Source organism: Antechinus flavipes, chromosome 2 (assembly GCF_016432865.1).
Source record: "Antechinus flavipes isolate AdamAnt ecotype Samford, QLD, Australia chromosome 2, AdamAnt_v2, whole genome shotgun sequence".
Taxonomy (NCBI): Eukaryota; Metazoa; Chordata; class Mammalia; order Dasyuromorphia; family Dasyuridae; genus Antechinus; species Antechinus flavipes.
The window spans coordinates 18735527-18750757 of NC_067399.1; the positions used below are offsets into that span (position 1 = coordinate 18735527).

General features: G+C 35.8%; 1 protein-coding gene across 1 annotated transcript in view; it reads right to left on the reverse strand.

The window, feature by feature from the left end:
* Positions 1-15231, reverse strand: part of ADAM7 (ADAM metallopeptidase domain 7) — a 130351-nt gene that overhangs the window by 58873 nt on the left and 56247 nt on the right. Inside the window, exons 16-22 of the mRNA XM_051973505.1 lie at positions 13352-13454; positions 10673-10859; positions 5521-5601; positions 4607-4685; positions 3305-3410; positions 3083-3176; positions 531-596 (exon numbers count right to left, since the gene is read on the reverse strand). Coding sequence (XP_051829465.1) covers positions 531-596; positions 3083-3176; positions 3305-3410; positions 4607-4685; positions 5521-5601; positions 10673-10859; positions 13352-13454 — 716 coding nt within the window. The remainder of the gene's footprint in view (positions 1-530; positions 597-3082; positions 3177-3304; positions 3411-4606; positions 4686-5520; positions 5602-10672; positions 10860-13351; positions 13455-15231) is intronic.

Sequence of the window (15231 nt, forward strand, 5' to 3'; positions counted from 1 at the left end):
CCCTCTTTTTTTTGTTCCCCCTTTCTCCCTTCCTGTCTCCCTCTCTGTCTCTGTCTCTTTCTCTGCATATCTCTCTCTCCCACAAAGATTTAACTCTAAAAACCCAGAATTGAGGGCTCAAATATTCTTATGACTAATCTCCACTGATCCATTAAAAAAAAAACTAAAACTAATTCTCTATCTGGATTTGCTTTCTCGAACTATCCCATTTTCAGGAAATTTAATTCAGGGGAAAATGAATGAATCGTTCCAGTTGGTTGAACCCAATCACCCCTACCTTTGCTGCATCTATAATATGAACAATGGGAAACCTCTGATTATACATATTCTCCCTAAAGTTTTGAAATCTATTGAGCTTGTATCCCTAACCCTTTGCTCTTTAGGTCAGAACACCTGGCCTTCACCCTTTAGTATTGATCTGTGTTTAAGAAAATCTCCTGCTAAGATGATGTGAGGACATAGCAGAGGCACTTGGGACATGGAGGGATGAAAGAAATCCATTCTTCAAAGAGAAGAGGAAAACTGCTTACCATGGTAATGTACTGAGGACTGGAATAACCAGCAGGGATATCCTCAAAGGTGTCTGAAGCATTTTGCTGATAGAAAAATACATGATGATGGATAACCTCAGATTACTGTAGATATTCAAGGCAATGTGAAAACTTTTCAAACCAAGAAAATAAATTCCCTGAGTTCAACTCCAGACCTCTTCTTAAATAATATATAGACAATAGAATAAACCATGGCAGCCTTATTTTCCCTTATGTTCTCTAAGGTTAATAATTGCTTATGTGGAAATCTGATGACATTCTCACCTCAAACACAAATCAGGTAAGCTTATGATATACATAATGTTTATGATATACATGATGTACCCTAATGGCACTAATCAGCCCCATTACATGACAGGTACATTAACAAATCAGTGACCTACAATTTTTTGCTTGATATTGCCTTCATAATACAAATCCTCTGTGCCTTAGGAAAATGTTTTTAAAAGCTGCTGTTCTCCAAACTACATCTTTCTGTGGCCAACCTGGTGATGAGACTCCCTGAGTTGAGCTAGATAAAGGGCAAGCACAATCTGATTGTGGATTCATATTTAATGCATGTCTAGCTCACACTAGTAGGACATGATAATGTTTCCACATTGCTTTCAAGCATTCATGCTTTTCTTCCTCATTTCTACTTCTCAGCTTCTTTTCTAGTCCCAATTAAAATTCCATTTTGACAGGAAGCCGGTCTCGTTCTTTCTTCCCTCTGTTGATAATTGCTGATTTATCATGTTTTTAGCTTGTTTCTACATAGTTTCTTGCTTGTTGCTTCCATCATTAGACCATAAGCTCTTTAAGAGAAGGGACTGTCTTTTATCTTTCTTAATATTCCCAGAATGCATAGCAGTTAATGTGTGCCACATAGTAAGCATATGTTTATTAACCAACTGACCAGTATAATATCACCTCATGTCATATATGTATAGCTTATTTCAATAATAATAATAATAATATAATAATAATAAATAGCTAATGTTTATATAATGTTTGCAAAGGTTTTTAAGTGAATTATCTCATTCAGGGATAAGAACAAGTCAGTGAGCTAGGAGCCACCATTTTTCTCTTTTAAATACGAGGAAATTGAAACCCACAGATTTTTTCCAGCAACCCATACTTACTAAGTACCTGAGTAAACCTAACAACAAGTATAATAATAACGAAAATTTTAATAATCATACAGGATATCCCAAAAGTTTTAGTTCAGCTTTAAGCTTTAGTACCTGATGGTTTTATTTAATGATTTTGCATATATGCATATTTATGTCTAATAGTAACCATCTTTGGAGGGAAAGGGAAAAATAGGAGAAAAAATAAATTTACAGGATAGCTTTATTACATAATTGAAAAGAATAGCAAGTTATACATAATAGATTGGCAGTTTCAAGTGCAATCATCTTATTATGTCTTATCTTTTATGGGAATGCTTGTATTATTCCATTAGTTAAAAATAAAATAATTAAATTTAAAACAGTATTTAGTACCTTAAAACTTCACAAAGACTTGGGACATCCCATATAGTACTTCAAGGTGTTTTATAAATAACTACATATTACATATTTACAAAGAACTTTTCACATGTTTTCTTGTATCCTTACAACAATCCTGTGAGATAGATGTTGTTATAACCTTTTTCCAGATGAGAAAACTAAAACTGATAGCGATCAGTCTAGGATCATACAACTAATAAATGGCTTGTGGCAGGATTACCACTGAAGTCTTATTAGTTGATAAGAATGCATATCTTCCTGACTCTATTTTACAAAGTTGTTTCCTTAATTGCATTGGAATTGACTAAGCCAAGGTAGTATAGAGAAGTGAGTAGTGAGTACTGGTCTTGGGGTTAAATTTATACTAACTCTGTGACTTTGAGATCTTACCCATTTAATTTTCTCAATCTTAGTTTTCTCAAACATAAAATGGGAAAAAATTAATAACATCTACTTGCTAAGTTGTGGTGAAGATCAAGATATTTGCAAATTCTAATTATTACCACTACTACTATTCCTACCACTGCTACTACCATCACCACTAATACAATCACTGCCACTAATACTACCACCATTGCCACCACCACAACCGCCATCATCACCACTACTACTATTATTCCTCCTCTTCCTCTTTCACCTCTTCCTTCTCTTCCTCCTTTTTCTCCTCCTTCTCCTCCTCACCCTACAATTATTATTGAGAAGTCAAAAACTTTCAGTGTCTTCTGGAAAGTTAGTAAAACTATAAATTGCCTTTTCATAGCAGGCATTTAATAAATGCTTGTTAATTAGTAAATGTGTTGTGGTTCAGGTTAATTTTTAGAATATAGACTTTTCTCATTGGGAGCTGTCTATACTAAGGAAATTAAAAGTTCATATATAACTCAAAATTAAAAAAACAACAACAACACTAAACATTGTTAAGCATCTCATGGAAAGGAATGTAAATTATACTATCTTTATATTAGACTGCACCTAGGACAGTGCTAGGCAAGTGACATACTCAGAAATAATAACTGGCTCCAGTAAATTCCAGTTCCTTACATTTTGGGTGCAAACAACTGGCTCAGTTCTGGTCTGTTGTTGCTCTTCATTTGAGTGTCCTTGATTGTCCACTGCAGGTGTGGTAGAGGAAGGGCTGGTGAAGGAAAGTGTCAGATTTGTCCTTTAAAGTCCCTTAAATTAAGCCACCTTTCCCATGTTTGACTTGTTTGACTGTGGACCCAGATATTTCCCTCTACCCCATCTAAAAAAAAAGTGCTTTACCTATGAACTTGTTTCTGCTTACTGGCCTTTTGGCGGTGGACAAACAACACAGAGATCACAACTGTGGCCAGGACCATGGTCAGCACTCCAGCCACAATGGAGACATCTGCAACATGGAAGGCATGGGCAGTAGTACTCTGCAAAGAACCTAGTAGAGCTAAATGTTAACAAAGTAAGTCCTTGGCCCTGTATGACTTAGCTCTAACTTATGATATCCCTGCCACTTCTTATCTCAAGGGCTTTCATTTTTGAAATAGCTTTGCCTTATTACTATTGAAGCTAAAGCCTGCACAAGACTTCTTTCCATTAGTAGCTGGGACTATGCCCACAGTTCCATTATACCCAGCAAAAACACAATTCAAGCAAAGTTTTGCTTGGCAGCAATTAACTGAGTAGCTATAAAACCCATTTTATTGTGAATTCTTGGAGAACTGAAGCCAGATTAAGTTAGAAGAATTATTCCAACAAGGGACATTTATTCTAAAACTTTTTTAAAATCTTGGTAGGAGAAGGGAAATAGGAGATGTCTTAGGTTTAGAAAAAAATAGCATAATTAAACAAATATTTATATGCACATGTAGAAGTACAGAAAACTAGTTATCAAAGGATTAAAGAGTTGGGGTTCAAAGGGACCTTATTTTACTCATATGAGAACTAAGTCTTGGGGTTTGGCCAGAGTTTCATAGATGATAAATACTAGAGCTGAGATTTGAATCTACATTCTCTCTTTCAAATCCATAGTCATTATATTATACCAACATTTTGTTTTAGAAGGAACCAGTATGATTATAATTATATTGTTAATTATAATTCTTTATTAAATGCATAACCATATTACAGTTATATTATCATAAAGTATATTACAATTTATAATTTCATAATGGGCAGTATTACTAATGTAAATAGCACTTTAAGATTTACAAAAATGCTTTACAAATATTACTTCATTTTATCCTCAGAACAGCTCTGGAAGTTATATTATTATTATTCCCATTTTAAAGATAAGGAAACTGAGGCAAGGGTTAAGCAATTTGTTCAGCATCATGCTCTAACGACTGTCTGAGCAGAATTTGAATTTAGATCATCCCAATTCTAAGTCCAGTGTTCTATCTATTGAGTAATCTGACTGCTTCTGCTTAATAGAACTTGCCTCTCTTCCCACTTTTATCCTTGCTCTCCACAATTATAAGTGAGTAATCTCAGGTATGTATAGTAATTGATCAGATCAGGAGAATAAGGGACCAAAGTTCAAATAGATGAGCCTTTGGATATTCATGATATGTCATGAACCATGCTACTCACTGGTAGTAAATGTGGTATCATCACAGTTAGGATGTGTCAGCCCTTCTTCACATTGACACTGGAGTTCATGGTCACATACCTGGAGGAGCAGAGAGTCTTATAATGGTTCAAATGTCTAGGAAGCATTGTCATATTTTCTTTAGACCTAAACATAAGGCATTTGGGGAATTGTTTTTTTTTTAATCTTTTGTGTTTCAGTCTGATAATTTATAGTCAGAGACAAAATTCTAGCTACCTTTGGTAATGCTGACATTAGGCAAAGAAGTAGATCAAGAATAAACATTTTTTTCCAAAATGACAGTAGTTGGTTTACTAAGTGTCCTAAAAGGATGAGATAGATGATAGAGATAGAGATTGGTATATTAATAAACAGATATTCTGATTGCAAATAATTATAGGTATCTAATTCATTATAATCAATACCAAAATTTATATTTTTCTAAAGATCTTTTGCCTAGTGTTGATATTTGCTAGTCTTTGAACTTGAATTGGGCCATTTTCTTGAATGGTATGAATTCCAAATCCAAGCCTTTTGCCATAGGATTATAGATTTATACAAGTGGGAGGTATTTTAGAAGCAACTCTGTTGTTTTACAAGTAAAGAAATCTTAGCAAAGAAAGGTTAAGTCACACACACACACACACACACACACACACATATCAAATAGCAGATGGTCAGAATTGATGTCTTTTGATTATGGATATATGTATATACCTGGAAGATTAAAGAGTCTTATAATGGTTCAAATGTCATAATCAAAAGACATCAGTTCTGATCATCTGATATTTAATCACAATCCAGATCAATTTAGTGACATCTTTAAAATGACATACCTACACAGGAAGACATCTAAAAAAATTAGACATTTTTTATCATATAAAACTGTTAAAAAAAAAAAAACTTGAGCCCTTACAGCATTTCCTGGGCAGTGGGAAGAGCAATTGGTGGAGTCATAGACTGTCTCAATATTCACACATTCGCCATTTTTGCACACCTGGAAGTGATAGACAAAGGTGAGGAGGCATTATCTTGCCACTCTGACTCATTAGATATGGAATTGTTCAATTCAAGCCATTTAACAAACATTTATTACTTACCTACTATGTGCCAAGCACCATATTTGATAGTGGAGATAGAAAGAAAAACACAAATTGGCCATTGGCTTCAAGTGGCTCACCTTCTTCTTGTGGATATCATATATACACAAAGATAAGCACATCACAAGTACTTTGAGCAGGAAAAGGATGCTAATTATGTTGACTGGTTATATCATATCCCTTTATCCAGAAAAGGAAAAGTAATGAGGAGCTTTGGGTTGAGATCAAGAAAAAAAATTCCTAACAACTAGAGCTGTACAAAAATGAAATGAGCTACTTTTGGAGGTCATAGATTCTCCCTCCTTTGAGATTTTCAAGCAGAGGCTTGGGCTTATTTGTAATGGGGATCCTTTTCATGTATGAATTGAACTAAAAAAAATCATTAAAGTCTCAGATTCTGTATGATTGTGAAGTAAACACAGCAACTATTACTGTGAATAGCCATTAATTGAGGCTCTGACTCTCAAGCCATTCTAAAATCCCCATGTTTAGATTATCTGATCTATTCATGTTTGAACTCTTCAAGCAGGTCTGGGATTTGGGACATTCTACACTGGAATACTTAATTCCCTTTGTCTACCTTAGCAGAAGGCAGAGGAGGAAACTAAAAGATTTTAAGATCTATATAACACTTTCTAGTAATTGCCCAAAACTAATCACTGGAGACTAGTTACAGTATATATTAAACTTTATTGTACTTTGGTCAGATAAAACTTGGGAGCCATGAGGTAATAATAAAATGGATCAAGGAATGCATGTGTTTTCTTGTAACTTTTATAAGGGAACAATAATGGCTCTGCCATTTACAAACCATTCAATGGATTTGGGGTGAATTCTTTTTTTATGTTTCTTGAAAAGTTGAATCTGATAAAATTAACTAATGGAAATGGGGAGAGATAATTCAACTCAATTTCCCACATTTCCCCCTCTCTGAATATTGAATTATTAAAATGACATTGAAAAGCAGTCTTCATTTACTTATGAATTGTCTTCCCAACTGGATTTTCCCACCTGTCTCTTTGAAGATAAGATTTGCATTCTTTCCTAGACCATCTGCTTCCAGGAGCCATAGACGATGTTTTATATTTCTTTGTGTCTCTGGGAGCACTTGCATTGTATTTTGAATATCCCTGGTGCTAATTAATTACTTATATCTTGGTGATACTAAGAGAATAATGAGTTCTCCCCCTACTACCATACCAGGACATTGAGTGTAACATATGTATGAAATAATAGGAGAAAGTGGATTCCAGATAGCATAGATAGGGCTAGCTCCGATGGGTTGTGAATTACATGAGTCATAGGATCACAGATGAGATAATGTGACAAATGATTTCCTAGATTATCTGGAAAAAAGGTCTATGCCTAAGTGCCATCCACATTAAAAGTCCAGTACTGGAAGTCTGGCTATTTAACAAACTGTTAAAAAAAATAACAATACCCAAGCCCTTAGCAGATGGGTGCATTGCTGAGGTGTGGGGTTTCAGAGCCAATAATCATGAATCTCTGCTTGACAGCTGTGGCTTTAAAGTTTCAGACTCTCAGGTCTGAGAGCAGTTCCATCTATCAATGCTGCCAGGCTATTCCTGCTCCCTTTGGTTTCATTGCGGCAGAGCTTAGATCAGATAGGATGCCTCCAAGATGAGATTGAAGAACAGAATTAATATTCTGAGACTGGGCCAGATGGAAGATGATACCAAACTTTTAATACTTTTAGGTACCCCTGAAAGATATCATTTGATTTAGTGCGCAAAGATTTAAACAAAAACCAAAGACAACCTAAAGAAGTAAATTGATTTTTTTTTCTTAAAACCACTTAGTTCACACTCCCATTTTTTCCTGTGTGCCCATCAGCCACACAATCAGATTGTTTTGATTTTTTTTTTATTTTCAATTTGAACAGGACCAGAAATATCGTCTTTTCCTGTTTGTAGTATTGGGATTTTTTGTTTGCCTTTTCCAGTCAGTCAGAAGAATTATGAAATAAGAGAATGTTAGAACTGGAAAGGATCTTAATTAGTCCTAGCCCAGAAAGGTTAATTGATTTCTGCCTTGTCCTGTAGTTACCCAGTGGACATCCCCTCTTCCACCCAACCCCCTTAAAAGAACATGGAGGTATTAAATCATTCAAGGAACAATGGTGGTTTGTCCTTTAATTAGCCAGAGAAAAAGGCTACCCATATAGCTAATTGCTCATAATTTCAGGTCTCCGCCAGTACTAATTAACACCCAAGAGAACTGGGACTAGAACCCAACTTTCTTAATTCCCTTGGGCTTCCCTTCCTCCGATTTATCTTTCAGACTGACAAGCAGACACTATGGCAGGAGATGCATACATTAAGAAACCTTTAGAGAAAACATAATTAAAAATAACTGTTTACTTTAAGATTGTGGAAATATATACATTTATGCATAACATATTTCCATATATGTATATGCAAATATACATATCTATATTTGTCCATGTCTATTTATCTATCTACATGCTATGAATCTATTCCCCACTTATATCCTGAGTATTTTTAGCCTTAGATTCAATTTTCTCTTACAACTTAAGAGATAAGTTGTTACCTAATAATAGGTAATAATAATAGGTATGTTACTTCACATTTAATATATGAATTTGTGTGTATATATGTCTCAATGGCTGTTATACTTTATTTTACAAAGCAAAATGTGTATGATTACATATATACATACAGCCATGCATGTGTATATATACATGTGTGTCTATACATATAGACACACATGTATCTCTCACTTTACACTCACATGTGATATAGAATATAGAAGTGCATTTCTATGTGTACATTAATGCATGTGTTTCAGATTTTTGATCATGCTTGTATTGTATGTGTATGGGCATGTGTGTTCTGGAAGAGAATGTTTATAATTCAGTATGTTCATTGGTATAGGGACCTTCTGGCAGGGTAACTCTTGCTACCAATATAGAATTTAGCAAGTAGCCTGGGATAAATAGAGATAAAATGACACACATGATGACACTGCCAGCTGGTCCGAGGCAGGGATTGAATTCAGATCTTCTTGATTCCAAGACTAATTGTCTTTATGACTCTACACTTGTAATATTTCTGTGGTTTATTCATCTTCAATGGAAAGCTTCCTTTGTCTACTATAGGATAAAATTCATGCATTAATATTATATCCATTTTATGTGAGAAAGAACTGAACCTTAAGTGGGTGTTCACCTGTTCAAAGTAAAGTGAATGTGCATTTATTAAACATCTACTATGTGCCAGCTGAGGCAGCTAGGCACCATTCCTGTAGTCAGGAACGTGATTCTGGACAAGTACTTGATCCTGTTTGCTTCAGTTTCCCCATTTGTAAATTGAGCTCAAGAGGAACATGTAAAACCATTCCACTACCCTTGCCAAGAATATCACAAATGACATCATGAAGAGACAGACACAAAATGAAATGATGAAAAGAAACATGTGCCAGCGCCTGTACTCAATGCTGGGGATTAAAAGAAAGGCCAGAACTAGTCCCTACTCTTAAGAGGCACAGCTAGGTGGAGAAGAAGGAGGAGGAGGAGAAGGAGGAGGAAGAGGAAAAGGAAGAGGAGGAGGAGGAGGAGGAGGGGGAAAAGGAGAAGGAGGAGGAAGAGGAAAAGGAAGAGGAGAAGGAGGAGAAGGAGGAGGAAAAGGAGAAGGAGGAGGAAGAGGAAGAGGAAGAAGAGGAGGAGGAGGAAGAGGAGGAGGAGGAGGAGGAGGAGGAGGAAGAGGAGGAGGAGGAGGAGGAGGAGGAGGAGGAGGAGGAGGAGGAAAAGTTTACTCACACAAACAACTAGGTATGAATAAGGTATAAATAAAATAAATATGAAATAGCCAATGGGAGGTGGCTACTGGATTTAAAGGGATTGGAAAAGGTTTCCTGTTGAAGATAGCATTGTAGTTATTCCTTGAGATACCAGGAAGATAGGTGACAGAGATGAGGAGAGAGAGAGAATTATAGATGCAGGAGGCAAGCCAGTAAAAATGCCCAGAGTCAAGTGGAGTTCTGTGGGGGAAGAACCGATACATAAAATAAAAATATAGAAGGAAATTTCAAAAACAAATCTTCCAGATTTGAAGTGAAGACTCTATTCCCTTGACCTATGACCATGACAAGACTCTCATACTTTCCTTTTCAGAGAAAATTGATTTTAAGACTAACATACAAGGATGGACTTGAAAAGAATCAGAGCTGAATGTAACCTGAAAAGAATCTAGAGTTATGTGCTGTTTTTTGTATTGCAAGACACAAGAATTATATTGTCAAAAATCTCATTACAGAAAAGAATTCATGGGAAAAAAAAGATGGAGATGTGGCAGGATTAAGGACTGACTAATGGGTGCTCAAATGCTCCATACACTGTCAATAAATCTAGAGAAAGGGGCTGTGGTGGATGTTTTAGAATGAGTTCAGAAAAGACATAATGGAGCATGGTATCAGCAGGCATGCATAGGCTGCAATCTGCACCATTGAGGGAATGTCCACCTCAGTGAAATTTCAGAGCATGAGAATAGATGAAATAATCTTGAGAGACTGACTCAAAAACAGTGTCTACTTTTAAAAGTGCTGGATAAGCACACTCATAACAAGTTCATTTTATTATCAGTTGCAGCTGATTCCATTTAGTTAATGGAAGTTTATTTGGTACCCTGGACAGCTCAGGACAAATTCTAGTGTATCCTACTTCTTAACACACAAGTCCCTTTGGAGCCAATTATATGATTTTTTTTTTTCTTAAGGAAATGGTCAAGTCACATTAAAATTTTGAACAAAGGAAAAAATAAAGCAGAGAGGAGGTGGGAAGACAAGAAAGGAAAGAAGCAGGGAAAGGAGAGGGAAAGGAGGAAAAGAAGGAAGGAGGGAGACAAAAAAAGGAAAGAGGGGAGGAAGGAGAAATAAAAGAAAAGAGGGAAGGAGGGAGAAAGAAAAATAATAAACAACTTTTAAACTCACCTTGCCATCCCCACATTTTGTTCCTGAAGCAACCATGCCTAGATCTTCTGTGTACTGGAATGGGAAAAATGCTTTGCATTCCACTGTAATATTCTGCTCTGGAACCTTAAGATGGTAAGTTTTGTCCTCCCCATAAGATGGAAAGTACTGGCCTCCAGTGCAGTATATCTTCCCACATTTCAGATCTCTGTAAAGATATAAGAATATTCTCATATCATTGGACAATCAAAAAAAAATTAATGGACCCTAGAGATGCAAAAACAAGAGCCAATTGTTTCTTCCCTAGAGAAGCTTGAATTTGGGAAGAAGGACAGAGGAAATGTTCTTTTCTTGAATTCTCTAGGTGGATACTCCCAATGTCATCTTTGGTTTCACATGTAAATATATTTGTATCAAAACAAAAAAAAGTAAGTAAAAGAAACAAGTATATCACCAATTAGCCCACCCTCTTTCCTTTATAATATATATTTATCAACAGCGAAATCTGATTTCTTTGGTGCTATTTTCATTTTTTACTTAAAAAAACAAGAAAACTTGCACATCGAGTTTTTAGGATCTATGAAAAATATAAACCCAGTAATTTAAGGAGGCAGTGCTAGCAGATGGAGAATTCAAGAAAAATCTCTAGAAAGAAAATTCAGCACAGCCTTGAAGGGAGTTGGGGAGAGACTATTTCAGGCATGATAGACAAACCAGTGCAGACAAGGAGATGGAAAATGGGAAATAGGAAATAGTGAATGATGAAAGATCATAAGACAGCTTGAACTAGGATTCAATGTATGAAGGGTAGTCTGCTGGAAACATAGACTGAGTCGACTCTTTGAGGGCATTAAAAGTCACAAAGAAGTTTTATTTTAGTCTTAAATCAATGTCAAGACACTGAAATTTATAGCATGGGACTGAGATGGTCATATGCATGCTTTGGAAATATCAATTTGACATTCATTTCAAGATGAAACCATGTAGATATCTAGAAGTTGGGACATATGTCAATGGCCTCTTAGCCAGATCTGATAGATCTAGAATTGGATCCATAAATCCTACTTTTCTGGACCCTTTTTTTCTTTTCTTCTTTCTACTCTGTTTTCTCTTCTGCTCCCACCTCACTCTATGGTTCTCTGAAAGAAATTACTTTTTGTCGAATGCATCATTTTAAAGATGAAGAAGGTGAGATCCAGAGAAGTTTAGAGAGCATATATTTTTGATACTATACTGCTCAGTGAAAAGAGCATTGAATTTGATGCCAGAAGACCAAGATTTGAATTCTAGTTTTGCCATTTGCTAATGTTGTGTCCTTGCATATGTCACTTCACTGGATGAATCTTACCTTTCTGAGTTATAACATGAAAATGATCTATTATATGAACTTTATAGCTCATCTAATTCTGGGTGAAGTGTTTAGAACCAGGAGAACATTGTGCACAGCAACAATAAGATTATGTGATGGTGAGTTCTGATGGATGTGGCTTTTTTCAACAATGAAGTGTTCAGGCCAATTCCATTAGTCTTGTGAGGAAGAGAGCCATTTGTATGCAGAAGGAGGACTATGGGGACTGAATATGGATCACAATACAGTATTTTCACCTTTTTGTTGTTTACTTGATTTTTTTTTCTTTCTCATTATTTTTCCCTTTTGATCTAATTTTTCTTGCGCAGCATAATAAGTGTAGAAATATGTTTATAAGGATTGCTCGTGTTTGGCATATACTGGATTGCTTGCTATCTGAGGGTGAAAAGGGGAAAAAAGAGAAGGGAGAATTTGGAGCATATGGTTTTGCAGAGGTAAATGGGGCTGTCTTTGCATGTATTTTGAGGATGGGAGGCTAATATTAAAAAAAAAAAGCTCTTCTAAACCTAGAACCTATATCACCCTTTTTCTTTTCTTCTTTCTTGCCCTTTCCTCTTTTCCTCTACTATTATTTTGCCTCTTTTTTTTATTTTAAAAAGAACAAGTTTAATTTTATTTTTAAAGGTTTTTTTTTAATTTTAAAAACATATGCATAGATAATTTTCAGCATTCAACATTGTAAAACCTTGTGTTCCAAACTTTCCCTCTCTTCCTTCCACCCTCTGCCCTAGATGGAAAGTAATCCAATGTATGTTAAACATGTGGAATTCTTCTATGCCTATTTTCACAATTATCATGTGGCGCACACACACACACACACACATACACAACAGAACAAAAAAGGGAGAAAATGAGAAAAAAACAAAATGCAAGCAAACAATAATACAAAAAGTTGTGATCCACACTCAGTCCCCACAGAACTTTGGGTACAGATGACTCTCTTCATCACAAGACCATTAGAACTGGCCTGAATCACCTCACTGTTGAAAAGAGCCATGTCCATCAGAATTGATCATAGCATAATCTTGCTATTGTTGTGTACAGTGTTCTCCTGGTTCTCACATCACATCATCAGTTCATATAAGTCGTTACCATCTTCTTTTCCTCTTGTGTACTCTTAGCCTTGCCTCTTCATCTCTGGTGTACTTGAGTTGATGAATGAAGCCTATGCTTCTGAGTTGACTAACAAGAGCAAGGGCTTCCCCTTCCCTTAACTGTCAAGTGTAAGATGAGTCAAGAGCTTCTGCCTCATTCTGCTTGGGACATGATCACCAGGCTGACTTTGGAATATGTCATTGGTAGGCTCGGATTTCTATCCACAGGACACTTACTTGTCATCGCAGGGAATAAACCGCTTGTCCACCTTTTTGCAGTAACCAAATTTATGTCCTCCTTTATTTCTTTCATAACAGATATCATGGCTGCCTTTAGCCTCTAGGAAGATGGATGAAAAACCAATAAAAATGTCAAGTAGAGACAAAGAAAGACATAAAAAGAACAAACTATAAAATGGGATTCAGTATGTCATTTAAAAAAAAAAAACATTTCCTAAGAACACTGTGTAGAAAACACTGCGGGAAATACAAGCTCAAGACACTGTAACTCTGGCCTTCATGAACTTTCCATTCTAGAGATGGAGATCCATTAGACAGTTCAATGTCATTTACGGTGGCCACCATCAATCTACAAGTGTTGAAGTGGTTTGTAAGAAATAGAAATAGAAACTGGCTGAGTGGACAAAATGATAATTACTAAATAGAATAAGCATACTTATTACTTCTGGGCAAGACATTAATAAGGATGTGTAAGTAGAACAAGGAGTCAAACACTGGCTATCTTTTAATCTTCTCCCTACTATGTGATTTTAACTAAGTCATTTCCCTGATTTGGGCCTCAGTTATATCATATATAAAATGAAAAAAATTTAAATAGATTACTTCTAAGGTTATTTTTAGCTCAAAATCTATGAACGTGATATTTTCTTTATAGAACAAAATAGTATAATGAAAAGAACTTGGGATTTAGAATTAAAAGGCCTCCATTCAATATCCTGCCTCTTTCCAATTTGCTCTTTACCAGCTGGATGATCTAGAACAGATGTTTGTACATTTCTGGTCTTTAGTTTCTTGAGCTGCAAAATGAGTTGGAAGGACTGAAAAGATATCTGAGTTGGTCAAGTGTGTTCTAAGTCTCTTTAGCTCTGTCTTGGTAGAACCCAGTGTTTTAAAGTTCTCTCTCATCATCCCAGACAGTCTGTGATCTAAGGTCCCTCCCATTCTTGACATTCTATGATTTAGGTTCTCTCACAGAATTGACTTTCCCTCTTGTAAGTCTCTCCCTCTCGTTTCTGACATTCCCTGTTCATATAAGGAATTCTATTGAAAAACTTCAGTGGATAAACTCATGGTGAACATGCTCAAAGTGGCACATTTTTTGAATCTATATATCTGTATTTATCTAGATATCTCTATATAAATATCTCTCTTGACATATCTGTAGCCATATCTATATATCATATATATATATATATATCCATATATTTATATCTATCATCTATATATAGGTATCCCTATATCCATATTATATCTATCTATAGATAGATGATAAATGGTAGATAGTAGAGAGATGCAGATAGATGGAAAGATAAATTAGTAGAAAGGTAGAGATACATGGTGCAATAAATGGAGCAATGGACTTGGAATCAGGGAGATAAATCTTCCTGACTTCAAATCCAGTCTCAGATACTTAGTAAGATATTAACTTTGTGACCCTGGGCAAGTCACTTGATTGATGTCTCGCTCTGTTTCCTCATGTGTAACATGAGCTAGAAAAGAAAATGGCACATCACTCTAGGATTTCTGCCAAACAAACCCCGAACTGGATTGGGGACATTAGGATAGGATTAAGACAAGTCAGCAGAATGTATCTTGGGAAATATTACCTGTAAGTTCAAAGATTCTAGGTAATACTTCAAGAAATCCTGCATTCATCTGGTGCAGTGAGCATTTTCCATCACCAAACTCACTCCTATCTCTAGTAAATATTTTAAAGAATCGTCCTAGTTTTAAAAACAACACAATTCCCACTGACACCTTCCAACAATTAGCTTTCTGGTGCTGAGTATCTAAAACATCAGCTAAATAAGTCCTGCAATGGTAGACACACCTGAGGAGCTTTTGTGTCTTGGGATACCTGCCCCAGCTTTTGCTTC